Source organism: Dermacentor silvarum, chromosome 4 (genome assembly GCF_013339745.2).
Source record: "Dermacentor silvarum isolate Dsil-2018 chromosome 4, BIME_Dsil_1.4, whole genome shotgun sequence".
In the NCBI taxonomy this organism is placed as follows: domain Eukaryota; kingdom Metazoa; phylum Arthropoda; class Arachnida; order Ixodida; family Ixodidae; genus Dermacentor; species Dermacentor silvarum.
The window spans coordinates 110489570-110511887 of NC_051157.2; the positions used below are offsets into that span (position 1 = coordinate 110489570).

General features: G+C 45.8%; 1 protein-coding gene across 1 annotated transcript; it reads left to right on the plus strand.

Moving 5' to 3' along the window:
* Positions 1 to 306: 306 nt before the first annotated feature.
* Positions 307 to 17523, plus strand: LOC119448242 (isatin hydrolase). Its single transcript, XM_037711655.2, has 4 exons — positions 307 to 475; positions 6095 to 6306; positions 11662 to 11926; positions 15979 to 17523. The coding sequence occupies exons 2-4, from the start codon at positions 6095 to 6097 to the stop codon at positions 16291 to 16293; spliced, it is 792 nt and encodes a 263-aa protein (XP_037567583.1). The 5' UTR covers positions 307 to 475; the 3' UTR covers positions 16294 to 17523.
* Positions 17524 to 22318: the final 4795 nt, after the last annotated feature.

The window sequence follows — 22318 nt, forward strand, 5'->3', positions numbered from 1 at the left end:
CATGATAGTTGGGCCACCCTGTATACCAATTGCTTGCCTGAAGCACGTATATATGTCATTGGAAGGGAAACTAGAAGGGGACATACCTGGCAATACGCAGAAAGCAGCGTCCCTCTGTCCGCATAACGAACAGAGTGTAGCCTGTTCATTTTAGTTTTATCATGTTTCTGTTATATCGATGAGCGCAAGGAATAGCAAACACGCAGGGAGAAGAAGAGTCAAGAGGCACGCATTGGTGTTTGCTCCACTGGCCTCAAAACCAGTTCGCTCCAAGGCCGACAGCGTGGCGATTGCTGGCAGGAGACATTACTTTTAAAGCCACGCAGTATACCGGAACTGCACTTGCCGAGAAAGTCGCCTTCGACAGGAATATACCAGATAACGTTGAGGGCGTGAAACTACGCACGGGGAAGCGCGGTGCGCAAAGCGAATGAAACCTCACCGATAATCGAAGATACGCCGCAGCTGAGAAAACGTAAGTGCGGTACCGATATGTGCGGATTATAGTGAGGTAAGTATGGCTTCAGGTACTCAGGTTTGCATGCACCTAAACATTTTATCGCCTACGTGTTCTGAGCATCGATCAGCTGCATGCGTTCTTATCAATGGTGGACAGTCCTCATGAAAAGCGCTTTTTGTTTTTTCAAGGATTTTTAATGTAACCGCTCGCTTGTTAGAGCTGTAACTTAGAAAAGAACGGGACCCATGTTGCTGGTTTTGTGTGCCTGCTTGTTTCTTCTGTGTTGTAATTTTTCAAGCTGATAGTTTTAGTTCTCTATAACCGGTGCTATTGCGTGGTATTTTGCAGCGAAGAGCAAGCGAAGATTGAATGGGATGTGCCGTGTCTCGTGAACAAATTATTGGGCAGACCAACTGTAACTTCAAGAAACATGAATGTGTCTTCATATAACACATGAGACACTACGCGCAGCTTAGCTTCGATATTCTTTTTTAGAATGAAGTCAAAGTGCTGTAAGGCAACGCACGAAAGAAAGATACCACGATGCCCATATTTTTCTGCTTATGACTGATGCTCACTTATGCGTGCGGACATTTAGAGCGGAGCTTTTTGTCTCGGATACTGGCTGCTTGTAAGCCATAATCCTGCTGTAGATTGTAATCGTAGATGTTCTCGCATATTAGACGAGAACGCAGCCTGATTTTAAGCTTCAGCGTGACTTTCGGCTCCATCATTTCTACCACACGTGTTTTCTATGACAGGGTGCGCTCTCTGCAGTGATCGAACTTCACTCAGGATCTGTCTAAAAAAGAAGAAATGTCAGCTTTGCATTTCGGCAAAACTCAATTCGATACAAATGGCTATTCCTCCAGACATTGTCAATCGGAACTCTTGACTGTTAAGCTATGAACAGTCAACTATGACACTTTTTAGCCATCTGTAACGCAAGTTATACATGACCCACTAGCAACTGCAGTCGTAGGTAATGTCGGCGTGTGGTACACCATAGCTGTCGAATATAGTTTACATACGTTATCTCATCATCATCATCATCAGCCTATATTTTATGTCCACTGCAGGACGAAGGCCTCTCCCTGCGATCTCCAATTACCCCTGTCTTGCGCGAGCGTATTCCAACTTGCGCCTGCGAATTTCCTAACCTCATCATCCCACCTGACTTTCTGCCGTCCTCGACTGCGCTTCCCTTCTCTTGGTATCCATTCTGTAACCCTAATGGTCCACCGGTTATCCATCCTACGCATTACATGGCCAGCCCAGCTCCATTTCTTCCGCTTAATGTCAACTAGAATATCGTCTACCCCCGTTTGTTCTCTGATCCACACCGCTCTCTTCCTGTCTCTTAACGTTACTCCTAAGATTTTTCGTTCCATCGCTCTTTGTGCGGTCCTTAACTTGTTCTCGAGCTTCTTTGTTAACCTCCAAGTTTCTGCCCCATATGTTAGCACCGGTAGAATGCAATGATTGTACACTTTTCTTTTCAACGACAGTGGTAAGCTCCCAGTCAGGATTTGGCAATGCCTGCCGTATGCACTCCAACCCAATTTTATTCTTCTGTAAATTTCTTTCTCATGATCAGGGTCCCCTGTGAGTAATTGACCTAGATAAACATATTCCTTTACAGACTCTAGAGGCTGACTGGCGATCCTGAATTCTTGTTCCCTTGCCAGGCTATTGAACATTATCTTTGTCTTCTGCATATTCATCTTCAACCCAATTCTTGCACTTTCTCGATGAAGGTCCTCAATGATTTGTTGTAATTCCTCTCCATTGTTGCTCAATAGGACAATGTCATCTGCAAACCGAAGGTTGCTGAGATATTCGCCGTCGATCCTCACTCCTAATCCTTCCCAGTCTAAGAGCTTGGATACTTCTTCTAAGCATGCAGTGAATAGCATTGGAGAGATTGTGTCTCCTTGCCTGACCCCTTTCTTGATAGGTATCTTTCTACTTTTCTTGTGGAGAACCAAGGTAGCTGTGGAATCCTTGTAGATATTTGCCAAGATATTCACGTATGCCTCCTCTACTCCTTGATTACGCAATGCCTCTATGACTGCTGGTATTTCTACTGAATCGAATGCCTTTCATAATCTATGAAAGCCATATAGAGAGGTTGATTGTACTCCGAAGATTTCTCGATTACCTGATTGATGGCATGGATATGGTCCATCGTAGAATATCCCTTCCTGAAGCCAGCCTGTTCTCTTGGTTGACTGAAGTCAAGTGTTGTCCTGATTCTATTGGAAATTATCTTGGTGAATATTTTATACAATACTGAAAGCAAGCTAATGGATCTGTAATTCTTCAATTCTTTAACGTCTCCCTTCTTATGGATAAGTATAATGTTGGCGTTCTTCCAGCTCTCTGGTACACTTGAAGTTGTGAGGCATTGCGTATAAAGGGCCGCAAGCTTTTCAAGCATGATATCTCCTCCATCTTTGATTAAATCTACTGTTATTCCATCTTCTCCAGGCGCTTTTCCCCTGGTCATGTCTTTCAAGGCCCTTCTAACTTCATCGCTAGTTATAGAAGGAGCTTCTGTATCCGGTTCATCACTATTTCGAATGAAAGTAGCTTGGCTGCTTTGGCTACTGTACAGGTCAGTATAGAATTCTTCTGCTGCTTTTACTATGTCATCGGAATTGCTGATGATATTACCATGCTTATCTTTCAGTGCATACATCTTGCCTTGTCCTATGCCTAGTTTTCTTCTTACTGATTTCATGCTGCGTCCATATTTTACGGCTTCCTCAATTTTTCCCACGTTATAATTTCGAATATCCCTTACTTTCTTCTTGTTGATCAGTTTTGACAGTTCAGCGAATTCTATCTGATCTCTTGAGTTGGACACTTTCATGTTTTGTCGTTTCTTTATTAGGTCCTTTGTTTCTTGGGAGAGCTTCCCTACAGGTTGCTTTGGTGCCTTACCTCCCACTTCAATTGCTGCTTCTGAGATCAGCCTAGTTACGGTTTAATTCATTAGCTCTATGTTATCTTCATCTTCCTGTTCTAAAGCTGCATATTTGTTTGCGAGCACCAGCCTGAATTGGTCTGCTTTCACCCTTACTGCGTCTAGGTTGGCCTGTTTCCTTGTGACTAATTTCACTCTTTCTCTCTTCAAATTGAGAGAAATCCTAGACCTTACTAACCTATGGTCACTGCACTTTACCTTACCTAAAACTTCTACATTCTGCACTATGCTTGGATCGGCAGAGAGTATGAAATCTATTTCATTCCTTGTTTCTCCATTAGGGCTTTTCCAGGTCCACTTCCTGTTGGTGCGCTTCCTGAAGAATGTATTCATTATTCGGAGCCTATTCCTTTCCGCGAATTCCACCAACATCTCTCCTCTTGCATTCCTAGAATCGATGCCGTAGTTTCCAATTGCTTGCTCGCCAACCTGATTTTTGCCCACTTTTGCATTGAAGTCGCCCATGACTACAGTATACTGAGTTTGCACCTTTCTCATTGCTAATTCCACATCTTCATAAAACTGTTCTATCTCTTCATCATCGTGACTGGAAGTTGGGGCGTAGGCTTGTACTACCTTCATTTTGTACCTCCTATTCAGCTTTATTATGACGACAGCTACCCTCTCACTAATGCTGTAAAATTCATCAATGTTGCCCGCTATGTTGTTATGGACTAGAAATCCTACCCCGGATTCTCTCTTATCTGGAAGACCTCTGTAGCAGAGGACGTGGCCGTTAGTCAGCACTGTGTAAGCTTCACCAGTTCTTCTAACCTCACTAAGGCCAATAATATCCCAGGCAATGCCTGATAATTCCTCAAATAGTCCTGCTAAGCTAGACTCACTCGAAAGGGTGCGCGTGTTGAGCGTTGCCAGGTTCAGTTTCAGATGTTCAGATGTGTAGATAACATACGTTATCTACACATCTATAAACATCATTTGCAACTCTCGTTTCTTTCTGCGGCGGCTTCGTTCAGAAGGTCATGGAAAGAATGAAATATAGTGTAGTGAGATTTCGCGGTGAACATTAGAGAAACGCGCATAACCATATCAAAGACGCAGCGATTGACTTGTTGGTCGAATTCTGTGGACGGACAATGCAGTATGGAAATGTATTTTTGGAGGCGATTATTTACCTATAAGGGGTCCTTAAAGGAAGTGTGTGCTACTTATTCCCTGTTGAGTGCAGATGTTGATTAACCATAAATTTCTTTTTACCGCAGAACGTCTACATTTTACATCTTCAAAGTTTGAATACGAATACGGCTGCCTGAACAGGCAGTGCATAGGTCGCCCCACTCCAAAGCGAACACCTCATCAGTATTCTTTGCAGTACTACCTTAACGTTTGTTTTACTTAACGATATTTGCTTCTGGTTAAACACCCTGTATTTCCTCTCTCTCTCCCTTATGCTCAATGAGGCAGAAAAAAAAGACCAACATACCGCGTAACGCAGGTATCTGTCATTGCAAGATAGTCTGCCGGCGTGTTGCTCTGAACGCTTGAATACTAATGAAGTGTTTTGCTTAAGGATGAAAAATCTTAACCACAATGGGAACGAGACTATACGGGATTCGCGAATGTGCCGTTCAATCAGAGCGACACCTGTGCCTCTGCCTTCCAGCATGTTCTCTCGTGCTTACTGTTTCCCCATCCGACATTGGCCATACAGTGCTGAGTAACACTGGTTCTCGTTCTACCACCGACCCTAAGCAACATTGGGCGATAGCAAATTAGTGGACAGCTATACGAAGTAAGGATAGTAGATTTATCAGCAATATAAACTTGTAAACTTAGACATACTAACTAAATGAACAAACATGTCAAGCGCGCACAAGCAAACATGAACACATCTCACTCGATGACCGCGGAAACTCGCTGTCAAAACGTTGGAGTGAGGAAGCGCGGCAGGAGCATTGAGCGGATTGCCATTCCTGCTGCGTCTCGAATGAACGCGAACTAATGGCGTTTTTCACTGGTCGATCTGGAGCAGGATTTTTTGCTCCACGGCTGCGAATCCGCATTTCACTGGTCGAGCTGGAGCGGGTTCGCGCTTTCCACTGGTCGTTTCGGATCAACTTGCTCCGCGCCGGATCGCTCTCACTTGCTCCGCTGCCGAGGCGCGGATTCGGGCGGAAATAGGACGAGAGGATACGTCACTTCCGTTCGCTGGGGGACGGTGATCTTGGTGGCCATGGAAACATGCAGAGTGGAAGTCGATATTTGTGACGTGTGTGAGCAGACTTCCTGTACGATCCAGCTCGGAGCATTTTCGCTCTCCGCTGGCAGATTAGGGTTGGTGAATTGCGAGCGCTCGCTCCAGGATTTCGGCGGCCGCTCCAGATCGACCAGTGAAAAACTCCATAAGTCGCTAAAACACTGCGCACGGCGGACTCTGTCCCCGTGGCAGATAATATTCAAGACACAGCTGCCCGGGCGGGTGCGCGCGGCCGTCGGGCAGCTGTGTCTATTTTACGGAACCTCACGGCGACGGCGACGACGACGGTGATGCCGACGGCAGAAATCCGCTTGAAGTGTTCATATAATTGCTATCGCAATAATAAAATATTGATTGATTATTGATATCAGTCATCAATGCCAAAAACAAGGCATGTTCATATCAAGTATGTATTTTTTTTTTGCAGATGACCAGCGCTGTCCTGCGTACCGTCGTCCTCGCCGGCCTGATGGGAGCGGTCACGCTCGGCCAACAGACCTGCGCTCCACCGTCCACGTCGTGGGCAGGCCGCCGAGTCGTAGACTTGTCCTTCAGCTACAACGACCGCACCGTCTACTGGGACGACGACGGACGCTTTCGCATCAACGCCACCGTGCAGTCGAACGATGTCGAGGACTGGTGCGTACCAGCTTTCTACTAGCTGATTTATCGGCCATCCCTGGCCATATTACTAGTAGATTATACCTTGCATTCCTTGGAAAAACCGTTTTGATGCAGCGAAGGAAAACTTTTGGCTGGCTGATTTGAGTGGCACACATTATAACGGTAATGTCGGCTACGTTCGTCGCCTTGCACTCCGTAATGTTGAACGCTGGCTGAATAGTCCCTTCTGTCGCAAACAATGATTAACTGTCTAATAATGTGCAAAGATTTTATTACCAGGAGCAACGAACTACATTGGGAAAAATTATAGGTGGTAGCATGATTGATCGACCGAGCACTTTCTAATAATGCTCGTACTTACCGAGTAGTTAAAGCTTGATTTAATGTGCACTGGGTCATGTAACATTATTTAGTAATATAAACAAAATCACCGACTGAACGTACATGTATGAGTTGACTATTCCCTGCAGCCATTATGAGAAAAAGAAAGCTATTCCTTTATCATTGCTGATGTAACACGAACCGTTGAACATTCCATCAAACGTAGTAGTGCGTTCAGTAAGGTGGTCGTGTGTCGCAATACTCCTCAGAATAAATTGGAAAGGAGTCACATTGTGTAAGCGGAGGGTTAACTTTACACGCAACAGTGTTTTTTTTTTAATTTTTCCTGTAACGACGGGAAAGAAGTGGCGAAATATGCCGTATCGAAAGGTACGTGCAGTTAAGTTCGAAAAAAAAAAACGGCAATAAAAAAAAACCCACAGTAGCAAACAAAAGATGTGAAATAAACAACTGCTACCTGAAAGTAAGAAATCGTACACCATTTCTACAATTTACATTTATTGTTAGTCTGCAAAAGAAACGCCTTGGCTACGCATCAGTGCAACTTCACTATTTCTCGAGCTCCAGTGTATGCTAGGGAGAGGCTGATTCTGTAAAGAATTAGCCACTCACAAAATGGAACCACACACATTGTAACAATTGCTACAACGATTAGTGTGAGGTTGCATTTTTTAAAAGGATGGTACGCTTCTTGTTCCTAATCCTGAGCACAGATGTGTTGAACGTCACGCATTGTGAGAATTTTCCGCGTGCTGGCAGGCTGCGTAGGACTAATGTGAGTTTTTAAATGATAACCTGGAAGGCTGCGTTGAAGTGAACTGCGGAGCCTAAGGCACGGATTTATGGTCATAAAGAGTAATAAAATGGCCTCCTCTAACTGAGGAGAGATTAAGCGCCCTTTTCCTATGTCGAAATGTAGGAGTGCTGTTTTAGCGGCACTCGTGTATTCGGCAAGGTGAATATTTGATGCGCCGCGTTTAGATAGGGAGGAAATGCGAGAACCTCGTGTACTTCGATTTAGGCAATTATTAAAGAACTCCAGGTGGTCAAAACTAATCGGGAGTCCCCAACGACGCCGTGCCTCATAATCACATCGTGGCTTTGGAACGTGAAATCCATGAATTTAATTACTTTTGAAGATCAAATTGCAATCCAGCGACATTGTTTTGAGGCCATCGCCGTGATACATGGTACCATAATTTGCACAATGCATTATCTGCTGAAGTCACGTACGCATTGGGAGATATAACCACGACATCGTATAGACTAGCTTATTGAAGCCAGTCTATAGTGTCAGGTGCTTTGAAGGGCTAGGTTAAGGTTTTTTTTTTTTAACGTGTTTTTACATGGCGCGTCTCTGCTCGCCTCCCTCCGAAGCAGCTTTGGGTGCCGAAGAACGGTGCTCCATGGACGAAAGAAAGCAAAGAACGAAACCAGCAAATAAAAAATAAAATAAAAAAGAAACACTGAGCACAGGAAAACCGCCGTAAAACTACCGCAAAAGACAAAGCGGTAACCCCTGCCGACAAAACAATAAAAATGCAACTGCTCGTAAAAATACCTAAAAACTCACAACTTAAAAAAATTTGAAAAGAAAAAAAGTGACAGGCCTGCGCGGCACACGAAGCAGTCGAAGCGTAAGCTGGAGGAGCGGCTCTATATAGTAGCTTCATATTCTGCAGCACGCACTACACGGCCTTGGCGGCGAAGTCTCTGCGACGTTTTCACGAGAACGACCTCAACTGTACCCCCGGCGTCGATGGCGAGCCCCGGCTTCTGCTGCTCTCTGCACAGCCATTTGCTGAGCTCGACGTTGACTGGTTGCAGCCGCGCGCGTAGCACTACGATTGACTTCTTCATTAGCGGTTCGTACCTTGTGAGGAGGCGTGATAACGTGTGCCGAATAGTAAACACAGGTATCGAGAGTATACGCTGCTGCGCACGTGTCACATTTCTTGACCCGTGGCACGATACAATGCTGTTGATGATGATGATGATGATGATTTATTGGCATCCCACTTGAAACGGTTAGGTGACAAAGAGTTACCTAGCCTGCTTGAATTAACCTATAGTATGCTATACGGATTCTTCATTCTAGCAGTTCTGTATGCATTTCCTTAATCTCCTTTTTCTTCCTGAACACTTCTCTATCTACCTGTACAACCGCTACATGGCGTGCCACCTGGTACAATAATATGCAACTGCAATGCAAAGTTTGCACGTATCGACGCAACACGGCGCGCATGTCGCATCGCGTGACTCCTCACGCACTATAGAGGACGCATGTACATGGGATGTTTCTGCAGCTGCTGGAAAGCGCTGGCGTAGCGCAGTGGTAGATTACCTGACTCACGCGCAGAATGCCCGGGTTTGATCCCGGCCGGAACTGTGTGTTTTTTTCTCATTCCTGGCTATAGCTGCGACGCACACCTGAGGCGGCCGACATCACCAACCGAAGCGGCTATTGGAATGATCTTATCAATAACAGCTTACGCTATATATAACAGCTCAGTGCCTATCTCCGAGAACCGCAAGCTGGCCCCACGTTGGGCGCCAAATGTGGGCTCAGGGCTTCTGAGTCAGACAGCCAGCTGACGCTCCCTAAGACGGACACCAGGCTTACAAACCGAGAACACAAGCTTTACCGCGTCGTGTCTATAGGCATCAACCGCAGCGGCGGCCGGGCGCCACTGGCGCGTGCTGCGGAGTGCCGTAATGATAGGAGCGCACACCACAGTGTATACAAACACCGCTCCACGGAGATAATGATGATGCCGACAAAGATGTTGTTTATTATAGGTTACCTTGAAGGTCTACTATCTGCATTAGGAAGGTGCGGGTGATGAATAAAGCTTTTCATTAAAAGATGGTTAAACACAAATTATTTTTCAGTGAACTGGCAGTAAAGTTTAACTGCGACTTAAGTGTCAAGTGCGCTTACCACATTATAGCATTAGATTGCGTGGGTTTAAAGATATTTACGTTGCCATTATTTTTGTTCCGACATCTCCAGTGTAGTGCACGTGAGGAAAGCAAGCAATACGTGATATGCGAGCTTAATATACAAAAAAAATATCCCGATAACATTTCGCACCAGCTGAACCACTAGCAAGGACACGACAATAAAATAGAATAAAATAAATGCAAGCGAACAAACGGGCGAGAAACAGGTGACAGAACTTCCAGCATTCAGTGAATTCTCCTCCAGAGCCATCTTCTTGGAGCACGCAGGAAAGATAAAGAACCTCCGAGCCTGCTCGGAAAACAACCCTTTCGGCGTGGCTGCTTATGTCTTGCTTCTCCGAAGACACCTTCGCGGCGTACTAAACATAGCTGGCACGCAGTGGTGTCCCCGTAGTAATCGCCGCCGCGAAGAAAGGCTAACTTTAGCCACCTGCCTGTCGAGTAAGTCTCGACACGAAACATCTGAACTGGAGAATAGCGGCGAAACTGTTGTGACGTTTCAACTCAGGGTAAAAGTTCGACTAAGAAATAAATGAACAATAAACGAGCTCATGTGATTATAGGTCGTTAAAACTAGCAAGATATGCTCTATACCGTCTCGCCGGGCATGCGTCTGTGGAAACAGGAATATTCGATTGCTGACATGACATTGTCGGCTCCTCACTTTTTTTTACGTTAAATGACTGTGCTGGACCGCGAAACCTCCGAAAATTTACTCGAAAGCGTCAGAGTAGCCTAAATAATTTACTATATTAACTTTTTTTCCCAATAAACTTCGGGTTTGCTTTCCTTGAGTTGTATGAGTGGTGGCTTCATGACACAGATGGAGGTCACGTAGCAACATAGCAGACGACCGAAGAGCGAGCCACGCACGCCTAAAGACAGCAGTACCGTGATTATTTGTTTCTTTTTTTTTGCATGACAACCTTTCTGGATGCCCTCGACAAGTATAAACATTTAACTGCGCAACTATCGCGGGAAGCGACAAGGACAACATAAAAACTAACAGGACTGTTACATAGCGCATGAAACATCTGGTCACCAACTGCGGCACATCAAATTTGATTAGCAGGTTAGGCAGTTTGTTTAAATGTGTGCCGCAGGTGTGATTTAGGACGCATGTGCGGAGTAAACGAGAATGAAGGAAGAAAGCCCACCAACATGAACTTCGCATAGTTACCAATTTGGTAATCTAATGTATGTTCACCGTTGCGTCGTTATTTGTACTGCGGTAATTATCTTGGTAGTTTTGCTTCAGGAAAACTGGTAGAGCGTGTTACCAGAAAACACCGACTGCGTGTATATTAAAGTCAGTCAAGTCACAAGCCCGAAACAATTGTTGCTGTAAAGATGCTTGTTGGCGCTTCCAGATGTGGAACAATTGAACTAGAAAATAAACGTCGTAACAAAATAGTATACTGTAATTGAAGTTGCGTACGTGCACCAGAGATTCGAAAACACCAGACACATACCAAATCACTAATAAAGACGAAATGGCAATATAAAGAAGAACTGTATACAGTGTGTAGACGGGGCAAAACAACATTCGCACAATAGCCAGAAAACACTATAGTGAGGTTTATGGGTATAAAATAATTGATTTTTGTGTTCTCTGAAAGGATTGGAGCTTTAGTAAGTTCAGATCAAGGGGTATTCAGTTTTGAAAGAACCCTGCACAGGTGTAAACAAATCTAGTGGGGTCTTTTACTGACACCTAATGGTCGAAAACTGCAACTTATTTTCTATGTTTTGCGCTGTCACAGGGTGTCTGAGTGCCAGTTCGGTGGTATGCACTCCACTTATTAGGCGTATCTACAAGTTTGATGCAGGATTATGCAGGCCGCTGGTGGCCGTGATGGCGCTACTTACATTCCTGTTACTTGTTCTAGATTGTGTGCAGTGTTCGTTTTTTTTTTGTTCTTTTTCATTTAATATTTGCGTCTTGTTTTCTCCTTATAGTTTTTTATTTCCCGAGCAGTGCTTGAGACTTTTTGGAAAGGCGGTCCCAAGGAGACATTCCTTCTCTGTTTGTCCCCACTTAATAAATTAACAAATATGTCGCAGGGTATTGATTGACGAAATCTCGACACCCACGCACGGGGGCACCCACATGGACGCACCGCGGCACTTCAACAAGCTCGGCTGGTCCGCCTCCGAGATACCGCTCGACCGACTCCTCATGGTGCCCATCGCGCTCATCGACGTTCAGCAGGAAGCGGCGCGCAACGCCAGCTACCTCATGCCCACCGCCGAGGTCCTTCGGTGGGAGGCGCAGAACGGCCCACTGCCGCCCAACTGCCTGCTTCTCATCCGCTCCGGATGGTCCAAAGTGCGTACACGCAGCGCTTCTCGTGCTTGATCTGTACTCTTCTGCGTGTCTGATGATAAGTGGTTCTTGAGGGAAAGGGAAAGGTTGGCGCTATCTTCTGCAGCCCTTGAGGGAGCACGGCTCAGCGCCAACGGGGAGGGGTAAGTGGGAGCGAAAGAAGAAAGAAGAAGAAGATGTGTGTCTCGTATTGAAAAAATGCGAGAGAGAGAGAGAGAGAAAAGCAAAGGAAAGGCGGAGAGGTTAACCAGAGGACATCTCCGGTTGGGCTATACTGTACTAGGGAAGGGGGAAACGAGCATCAAAGAATGAAAGAAATTGAATATTTATGAAATTTCTGACAACGTGAAAAGGAAATAACAATTTCTTTTCCGGGAACTTTGTAAACATCGCAAACCGATCTATTTAGCATTCTGAGATGCCACTCGGTTATAAAGATCCCATGTTGCGCACACACATTAGCGTTTCTGCTGGGAGGCCGTGTCCGTATACCACGCAGTGGCGCATACGCTGGTCAAAGCGGAACGGTCACTAAACGACAAGCTAAATCTGTCCAATGCTTTCTTTTGGGTGCTAACAAACGTCGACGTTCTTGCATCGGTCTCGTACTGGGCACTGTCTATGTGCGACGCCGCTAACACCACTGCCGGCGTTCCTTCATCGCGCCAGCGTTGTGAGACGCCTGGTCTCTTGCAGGACACTGTTCCTGCCGCGCAGCAGAAGTGGCCTCGCAGGCTGCCTTGTCGCCTATGCGTATTGTTAGAACACCGTGTTTGGTGTTCGAGCGCAACGCCAAGTCTCGCTATCGCTTTCAATGCTTTGCCTTTGGCCGGAACTACTAACCTTTCTTCAGGTATTCATTGATTTTGTTAATCCTACCTTGACAGTCATTACAGGGAAGGAACTACAGAAAACCGAGATATAGAAACATTGCATTCTCAAGCACACATTCTCAAAAGTTAATTTGACGTCCAGTCATCACGCTCTTATGCAGCTGAAATAGGTGTCAAGTGCACGTCGATATCATCTCTCAGCCTTTTTCATTCCCTCGGAAATTCTCGTTAGCTTCAAGAATTACCACCCGCTGACCTTCAAAGCTGTATTGCTTTTTTTTAGAGAAGGGAGGCCGTATAGGGCTGCCTGCCTGTTTGAAGGACTCTGCCTTTTCCTAACACACTGTGCGGACGTAGCCTGCTTTGTTGCATGCTGTGTCTCATGTTACGGGTTTGTGGCGCCGAGATAGATTTCGAACGTTCGCACGCATTTGGGCGTGTTTAATGTGCGGCAAATGGCCAGGTGCAAGAAAAAACTAACTTTGGATGCCCTGCACTCTACTTGGCACAAAACAACCTTGCACCGACGGGATTGAATGATGATGTCTGGTATGGAAGTTCATATCATCAAGTGAAAACAACGCTATCTTCATATGGCTTTTCTTAATGCACGTCATCTTATGTGAGAAATTGTGACGATGTTTTTGCATATTTTGTGCACGTAGAAAAAAAAAACCGACAATAGAGTACTTTCTTTTTCAAAATCGTTTTTATTTTCTGAGCCCGCCATTTTTTTTCTGGACATTGGTAAATTACAGAAATTTCTAGTTATTCCTTCTTTACCTTTCTGCTAGTGATAAGCTTTATCTTTCTTCGCCAAACTGCAAAAATCATTGTGTTAATTTAAAAAGAAAACTGCTTTATGCATAGTATTAACCCAGTTCATAAACTGGTACGCACTCCGCAGCTATATCAGGTACCACAGAGCACCCAAAATACGTGTTCAGCGTCTGCATTACAGACAACTTAAACTGGTTCATTCGTGCACTTTGGGACCTTTGATAGAAAATAATTGCTTATCTAACTTGTATTTTATAAGCTAAAATGAAGTTACGCACTCGAGTTCTATTATTTTGCATTTTCCGCACTCTCCTTATCACCAAAATGAAGGGAAAACAGAAAGAAAAAACCACATCATCTCACCCTAAGGGCAACCATGGCGGGATGCGAAAGCATCGAGGGGGGTGCGCATCGAGTTTCCGTTTCGTTTCACTTGGCAACACAACCCAATGAAAGTTAGAGTGAGAGAATGTATTGAGAAGAGAGGAGACGTTTGTACGGGGTTGTTGCGTCTTTATTTAGAGATCGTACGTGATTCCTAGCGTCGGTGCGCGCGGTATCTTGAAGACGATGGCTTTGTGGTCGGTGAAGTGTAGCGTCAATGGGTCTTGCTGCAGAGGGTCGAGTTTGAAATTTGCGAAGAGGAGGGCTATGCACGTTCCCCTGATGGTGGCGGGTTGCTTGTGATCTTGGGGAAATCCATCGCAAAGAGTATACGTCCGTCATGTGCTGCACCAGCCAATCGGTTGTCAGTATGTCTACGTTGAAGTCCCCTGCAAGTATGAAGGGCGCGTGTCTGTAGGTCTTGGTGTACTCTACCATGCTCCTTGCGAGGTAAAGTTCGACGCTTTCTCTTAAGATGTTGGGTTTGAGATACAGCGTCATGATGACGATGTTGTTGTCACCGTGGAAGGATAGTCGGACGGCCGAGTGCTCTCCGTTGTGCCTTTGAGTGGTGACCGGTAGGTCTAGGTCCTTTGCGTTTGCGGTGAGAGTTCGTTTCACGCATACAGCGACACCACCGACTTGCCGTTGTGCCTCCTCGGTACACACGATCACGTGGTAGCCGTTGATGGTCAGCCGTGCGGCGTTCCACGTTTCCGTGAGGCAGAGCACGTCCGCGAAGTTCGGGGTCCGCTTGCCGACGCTGACGTTTACGTTCGGCTTCCCGAGCCTTCCTCTGCTTCGCAGCGGTGGCGCTGTCGCTGCAACTAGCGCCGACGGTGACGTTGTTCATGGCGTTTCGCACATCGTTGCACAGAAAGAGAATGACGGAAGCACAGCGAACGCGTGCTTTATATGCGCCGCGACACTTGCGCCGCCTACCGGCGTACCCTTAGAGAAAGAGGGAGAGAGTGAGTTATATGCAATGATTTGCTGCGCCGCACCTGTGGCGTAGAGAGGGAGATGGGAGGAGGAGAGCGCACACCTGCGTAGGAGAGGAGAATGAGGGAGAGTTGCGCATGCGCAGTATGGGTACGGACGCCGCAGAACGGACACTGCCCCGAGCATAAGATGCTCTCGCATCTAAAAAATTAGGGGCAGCTTCACACTAAGTGATGCGAAGACTGAGCAAACAGCGAAGCTGGTGGCCCTTCCCTAGCTTTAACTACCTATTCTAGCCACTGTACTTTAACTTTGCTTTCCTTTGCTTAACTTGGTTTGGCTTGGCTGGTTGTTAGCCAAACTTAGCCGACCCCGAGTACCCGGACGATACTCGGGGTCGGCGCGCAGTCTACTAAAGGCCACTTTATAGTCCGACGTAGTGTTCACGTGCGAGCGCGCTCGGCACGGGGACGCCACGCCAGCGAAAGCGCAGCACTCTATAGTTCGGCGCGAGGCATGGACGACGCGTCCGGCGTTCGTCGGCGTGCCCCGGCTGCAGCCGGCGTCTAGATGCGACATGCTGCCTTTCGCGCCGGCCTCGTCACCCAGAATGGACCACATCCGCGTCTCGTCGAGCAAGATGGGCTGATGGATACTGTGGCGGCACGTGCAGCGAGTTCGCGGTTTCATATAAAATACGCATGCGTCTAGGTAGCGCGGCGCGGCGCACACGTTGGACTATAGAGGGGTCACTTTTCGCGCCTTCCATAATCACGGCTATCCACCAGCCCATGTTGCTCGACGAGACGCCGATGCGGTCCATTCTGGGTGACGAGGCCGGCGCGAAATGTAGCACGTGGCATCTCGACGCCGGCTGCAGCCGGGGCACGCCGACGAACGCCGGATACGTCGGCCGCGCCTCGTGCTGTGGCGAAGACAACCTGGGAGAGGGTGGTAAGCTCGCCGAGCGATGACGTCACGTGCGTCGCCTAGCAACGTGCGCTGACGTGATCGCCTGGTGCAGTTTTTTGTTCGCACTACGCGGCCTAACCAAGAGCTTAAACAGCTCCGCTGTTAAAATCCCAAAGACCATGTTTGCTGACCTGTACTTCGCAGTACTACAACAACCGGAACGCTTTCTACGGCCTGGACCAGTACGGCCTGCGCCATTTCCCTGCCATCGAACCGGCAGCCGTGGAGTTCCTCACCCGGCAGCGCAGCGTGGCGGGCGTCGGCATCGAGACGGCTTCGGTGGACTTCTATGGCGTGACGCGGTCGCACCACTTGCTGGCGGCCGCTAACGTGTACATCCTGGAGAACCTGGCCGACTTGAGCCTCGTGCCTCCGGTCGGCGCCCACGCCATTGTGATGCCCATGAAGATCGACGGCGGCGGTGGCGCGCCCACACGAGTCGTTGCGCTGCTGCCTTGAAATGACGAGCGAACGTTTCTTTCCACAACGTGTTTTGCATGGTACATCTGAAAATTCATGCAGTATATATAGTGTAAATCAAACGAGTTACGCTCGTTGTTCAAATGGTGTCACTCCGTTCATAACAACTTAAGCTCCGAAAATGTGTGCATATTCAAATTACTGTGGTATCTGCCTAATAATTGACCTCTCAAATTATCTTAGCTCATTCTTCCCAGGGACTTGGAAGCAGTACTTAGGGTGGTGCGTTCCTCAATATGGGCTCAGATAACTATGTTCCCAAGTGACTATCCCAAGTCCTGTTCCAGTCCTGATGTGGACGGCAAAGGTTTCGAGGAGGCGACATGGAAGTCTACAACGACGCAGGCTAACCTGCTGTCTGCTGATACAGCAAGTGCTATACTATGAAGAGCAGCAGGATGGTGCGGAGTCAAGGGAGCACGGCTAATAAGACTTACGATTGTGTGGAAGGCCTGTATGCGTGGCCGGTGTGTGAAACCATAACGGCGAGCACTATTTAGGCTGAAGAGGAAAGCGCATGCTTAGAAAAAAAAAAAAGGACGTGTAGGAGTTATGAGAATGAACAGGAATTTCTTACGTTGTATGCAATGACGCATATTAAATAACGCCATAGCTTGAAATAAAAAGTGAGCAAAATAAGAAAAAATTAACTTTCATTGGTTTTCTGAAAAAGAATTCTGTTGCACTTACTTCACTGATTGCATTGGAGTCACAAATTTGATGCCAAGGGTGAACCATCTCTAGGCGGGTTCGTGTTCTAATATGCTTGCTGGTGCAGCGAAGAAGCTGTCTTATAACACGAAACAGCTTTGCTTGCTGGAACGATTTGGAACACACGTTACGTAAGCGTTGCAAGGAATCAGTAGCATGGCCATGTCAGAAAATTTTTAGAACTCTTCTGTTTAACACTGGCCACGGGCTACATGCTTCAAATTGAAATTGTCACGTAAGTGCACTGCTTTCATTATTTAGTTAACTGATTAGCGCTAAGAGCTGACATGTATCTTCACGAACACCACTGGGATTCAGGTGAAACTTATGCAACTGTGCTGCTGTCTTGAATACCCTAATTTTAGAAATTTTAGGAACCATCACATGTAACACATTATCACAAATACATATTACCCGTTTAACGGCTAAGCTTCGTTTAATTAACTTGCGACGCATGCGAAATGCCATCATCATGACACTGAGAACCCACGGCATCGGCGGCGTGCTCGAAAGCATGTATTTCAGATTCAGTTGTGCAATTACAAAAGCGATTCCGCTGCATGAAACACTCTTCCACGACAACGCTGCATGCTGTTTGACTTTATCTATGATGTTTGCACTGTGTATTCGCGCTGTGAGTCAGTTACCTCAATTATTTAAAATGCACACGGTTAGAAGTAAGTTTTTCTTTGTTTGTATATACCGGGTGTTCAAAATTAGGATTTCCGGAATTTTTAAAAATCGCCTGTGGCAGGCAGCATCATTCTTATCGTTGAGCCGGGTTATTCGAAGAGGCAGACATTAGTAGCACGAGAAATCGAAACACATATTCACCTAATTAACAAAAATTGACTAATGAATTTCGTAGTTAATTACTTTACGACACATATTGCAATTTACGAATTGTAGCCGGTGAGTTTGCAAGATGCATCCACTTGAAATGAATTGCAGGATCACACCAGTTTCGAGATATTATTTCCCCGAAGTGTGGGACGGAATACACGTGCGTTCCAGTTACTTTTGTGCTTCAGTGTATAAAACAGCATTTTGGTCAAAAAGTAAGTGGAACCACAGTGCATTTTTACGGTAAGTTCTATGGCGCATATCTCCAAACTGGTGTCATTGTGGAAATTCATGCCAAGTGGATACGCTTCGCAAGCTCACCGGCTACAATTTGTAAATTGCAATATGTGTTCTAAAGTAATTATTTAGGAAGTTAATTAGTGATTTTTTGTTAATTAGTTGAATATGTGTTTCGATTTCGCGTCCTACTAATGTCCGCCTCATCGAATAACCAAGCTCAATGATAAGAATAAGGCTACCTGCCACAGGCGATTTCTAAAAATTCCGTACAAATAAAAAAAAAAAATAACACCCTGTATGTCCTTGCTTTATGTGGTGTCTGCCGCACGCTAACAGGATAATAACAGGGGTGAAGATTTAATTCACAATACATACGCTGCTTTAGGAAAGGAAGTTGATAGTAGCCCAGAGACGACATCGAAAACATTACCAAATTCGTCATTGTCACGTAAATTTAGAAATTGAAGGTGAGAAATAGTTTTTTTTTCTGTAAGTTAATTATGCATGGAGAGCCGTGGCAACTAAGAACTAAAGCGCGAAACGCAACCATATGAACATCGCTGAGGCGAAATATCCACAATTACGTAAGTAATTCAAAAACAGATAGAAAATGGCTTGTGAAAATATAACGAGGGTCGTGTTATAAAAAAATTGATAAGACAAATAGAGTGAGCAGATTCTACAATGCCTCTCCAGAGTACTGGAGTACTCTGGACGAGTGATAGAACACAAAAGTAGCAATAGCGGGAATATTCGCATGTGGTAATTGGAGGCAAGCTAAAAAAAAAGGAACATATGCAGTGACTTCATACGCGAGGCAAATGAGAGGTAAACAGCTCAAATGCATGAAATCTGAACCAGGCGCATTCCTGAATATTGAAGGCGCCGCGGTAGTGTAAATCACAGTTATTGCTACATAATCACGGAAAAAAATAAAAACAAATTTGCAAAGGCTGCGCAGTTACGGAGATGAAGATTCTATAAGAAATGGCGCACATAGCTTCCTAACTAGTGCAGGCGGTACTGATGGCACAGAAGTTGTCTAGAAGGAATGCCCCTTGACATTTCACCATCCGAGCAGTCTCGCCTTTGTCTATTAAAGGCGCGCTCGACGCTGTTCCACTATCAATTCTGAAGACGTCACAACCACGGCCAAGCGAGCCATTGTTTCACTGATAAATTGCTGGGCTCCATTGCGCAGCCCCTAACAAAGTGTTTCCTTCCTTGTACTTGTCCTCGTCTCGGTGTATACTTGTCCTCGTCTCGGTGAACTGTCAAGCTTGCGCGAGTACACTGAGCACTGTAAGCATACAAAACCGAAAAATCACCAGAACCATAGAAATACGTGCTTATCGTTGGCAGTGTACTCCATAGTATTGACGGTTAAACGAACATTATCGTTCCTAAGCGCACAGAATGTTGCTCTCAGTTCGCAGCAGTGAATCTCTGCGGCTGCAATTTATAAGGAAGAATAGACGCAGCACGGGACTTCAGGTTTACCAGATCGCTACAACTACATGTCACCAAATTGGCCCCTGTATTATCCCAACAGTAGCCAAAGATCTTTTTTCTTTTTTGCTAAGGGATTCCAGGCATATGAAATAATTATCTGCAAGGAAATCTACATATTAGTTTCCTCCACGGCAAGCAGAGAGCCGGGATTTCACCAGATGCTTGCGCTAGAGCCACTGAGTAAGCCACTAAAAAGGCGATAAATACAACTTTCTGTTCTTGCAAATACACATTTGTTAAGTCTAGGTTACGCGCTCCGCCGTTTTATTGTGGCTTTATCCGGGAGTCTTGAGAGGAATTTTGAATACATGCACACATAGGTGGCCACAATATATTAACAGCGGAGCTGCTTTAGCCGAGAGTTGGTGCGTAACATGCGAACAGAAAATGTTGGCCGATCCTGGTGGTAGTGCAGAAAGGGTCCAAGTGCGATGGCACATACGCCTGTAGACTAGCGAAGCTGAGCCTGGATCAGTCTAGATAAGCATGGTTGGGAATACTTAAGCTTAGTCAGTCATTGATAGACAATCGATAGCTAATCAATAGCTAATCGATCAATAATAAATAAATTCCGGAAAATGCTGGGGAGGACTTGGTAGTGCTTAGCCTAGCCCAAATACGTGGCCAATAAATTGCGATAGCCAATCGACAGCCTATTAATAACTAATCGATAATCGATCAATAATAAAAAAAATTCGGAAAATGCTGGGGATGACTTGGTAGTGCTTAGCCTAGCCCAAATACATGGCCAAAAGATGGGAAGTGCCGTCGAGGATGGCAGAAAACTAGGTGAAGTGATGAAGTTGGGAAATTTGCAGGCGCAATGTGGAATCAGCTAGCGCAAGACAGGGTTAATTGGAGATCACAGGGAAAGGAAATAAATATAGGCTGATGACGATGATGATGAATCAATAATTTCCGGAAACGCTGGGGTAGACTTGGAAGTGCTTAGCCTAGTCCAAAAGCCAGGACTAGCTAGGTGCCCATCAGCTCCACTGTCTCTTTAGAATTGCGCCTCCAGTGCAAGCTACGCTAATTTTAAGTGTCTCACTCTCTCCGTGCACTCCCACTTGCTGCATCAGTTCAAGGTGTACAGCAAAGAAGGCTCGCAGCCGAATTTACGATAAGGCAAATGCGGTATTTAAGAAAAATACAGTGCTACTTTTCTCAAAGCAAATAAATAAATAAATAACAAGATTACTGCCAAAAAGAACCCACAATTGGCGTCATTTAATGAACGCGATGAGCAATGGTATGCATGCATCATAGTTATATGCAATAGGAATTTCACAAAACACAAAGCCACAGAATACACGGAACAATACAAATTATTTGAAGACAGATTGTAGTACGATAGGTGGTGGTTCCACTTCAGAAACACAAATTTCAACCTATTGGCAACTACCGTACTTTGCCAGATTGATCAGCAAAGTAGGATACCTAGTGATTGGTAAGCAAGTTGATGACTTGTTATATTTGCGTACGACTCTTCCTCTGATTCCTTTTTGTAGTTGAGAGTGCACTTCGCCCAGTTGCCCATTCCGAAGCCTCTCGCAGGGATTCTGCTGAATGTACCTCGATGACGAGTTGAAGGCAGTGATCCTTAATCATCTAACATGCATAAGCTTTTCTGAGCACAGGGTCTTATAAATTCTTGTTTTGCTGCAAACGTATTCACTTTCTTTACCACGATATCGTCTGCACTTTGATGCCAGCGCGCATTTCTATTAATATAGCTGTTTTTTTATTCGCTAGAAAACTTGTGAAGTACTCGCAGGAGCTCGTTTTTGAGTGCTCTTGCGCTTCTATGGCTTTTCTTATTTCATGAGTGTTCATATTTTACGCGCAAGCGTGGATGGCCCCTCTGTCAAATCGGCGAAATTATGTTTACCGCCACGACGGAAGCGAGCGCCAGAGGAGGAAGGCGCCTGGAGGTGGAGAAGCGAAACAATTTTGATGGCATTGCTAATACGACATACGTATTTTGTATAGCACTACAGACAAATTTCATGCGATCCTGCTTGGGCACCTTGATCCACGTGGGGCAATAAAATAATAGTTTACTCAACGGGCCTGAAATCACGAGGCATCTGAGCAACGCTGTGCCCACTGGATTAGCATAACCACGAACCTACACCCACCCGTGTTATCACCAATTCAGTTGCTCTAAAAGCAGGCTGCAAACCCAAATTGCCAGAAGGTTTATCTCTGATCATGACTACACTGCAGTGCTACCCAGACTCCAAGTTCTTTCCATATTTCTCTGTACAGCATGTTGTTTATCAATTTATTCGTGGTTCTATACTATTGAAGAGTACTTCTCTACGAGTTTTAGAAAGGAAGAGAGTAGGAGGGGGCTGAGAGTAAGTTTCGCTGTAGAGCGTCAGTTGTCTCAACGATCATCAATGTCCGTGTTATCGAATCGAGCGATTTCTTTTCCTGGCCCGTTACAATGGATGCAATATCTCGCGTGCTGATGCGTTGGAAGAAATGCCACCCCCTGCGAGACCGAACAGCGCCGCCGTCACCGCTGTTGCAGTAAAGAACGAACTATTTCTGTTTTGATCGCGGGGAGTTTGCATGCGAAACGGCCTCCACCTGAGCCAAGAACAGGGACATCTCGAGCGATGGAATTCGGCCGCCGTTCGCGAGCCTATACGCCGGCAGCCACCTTGCCACCGTCGAGGAACAAGAGCCG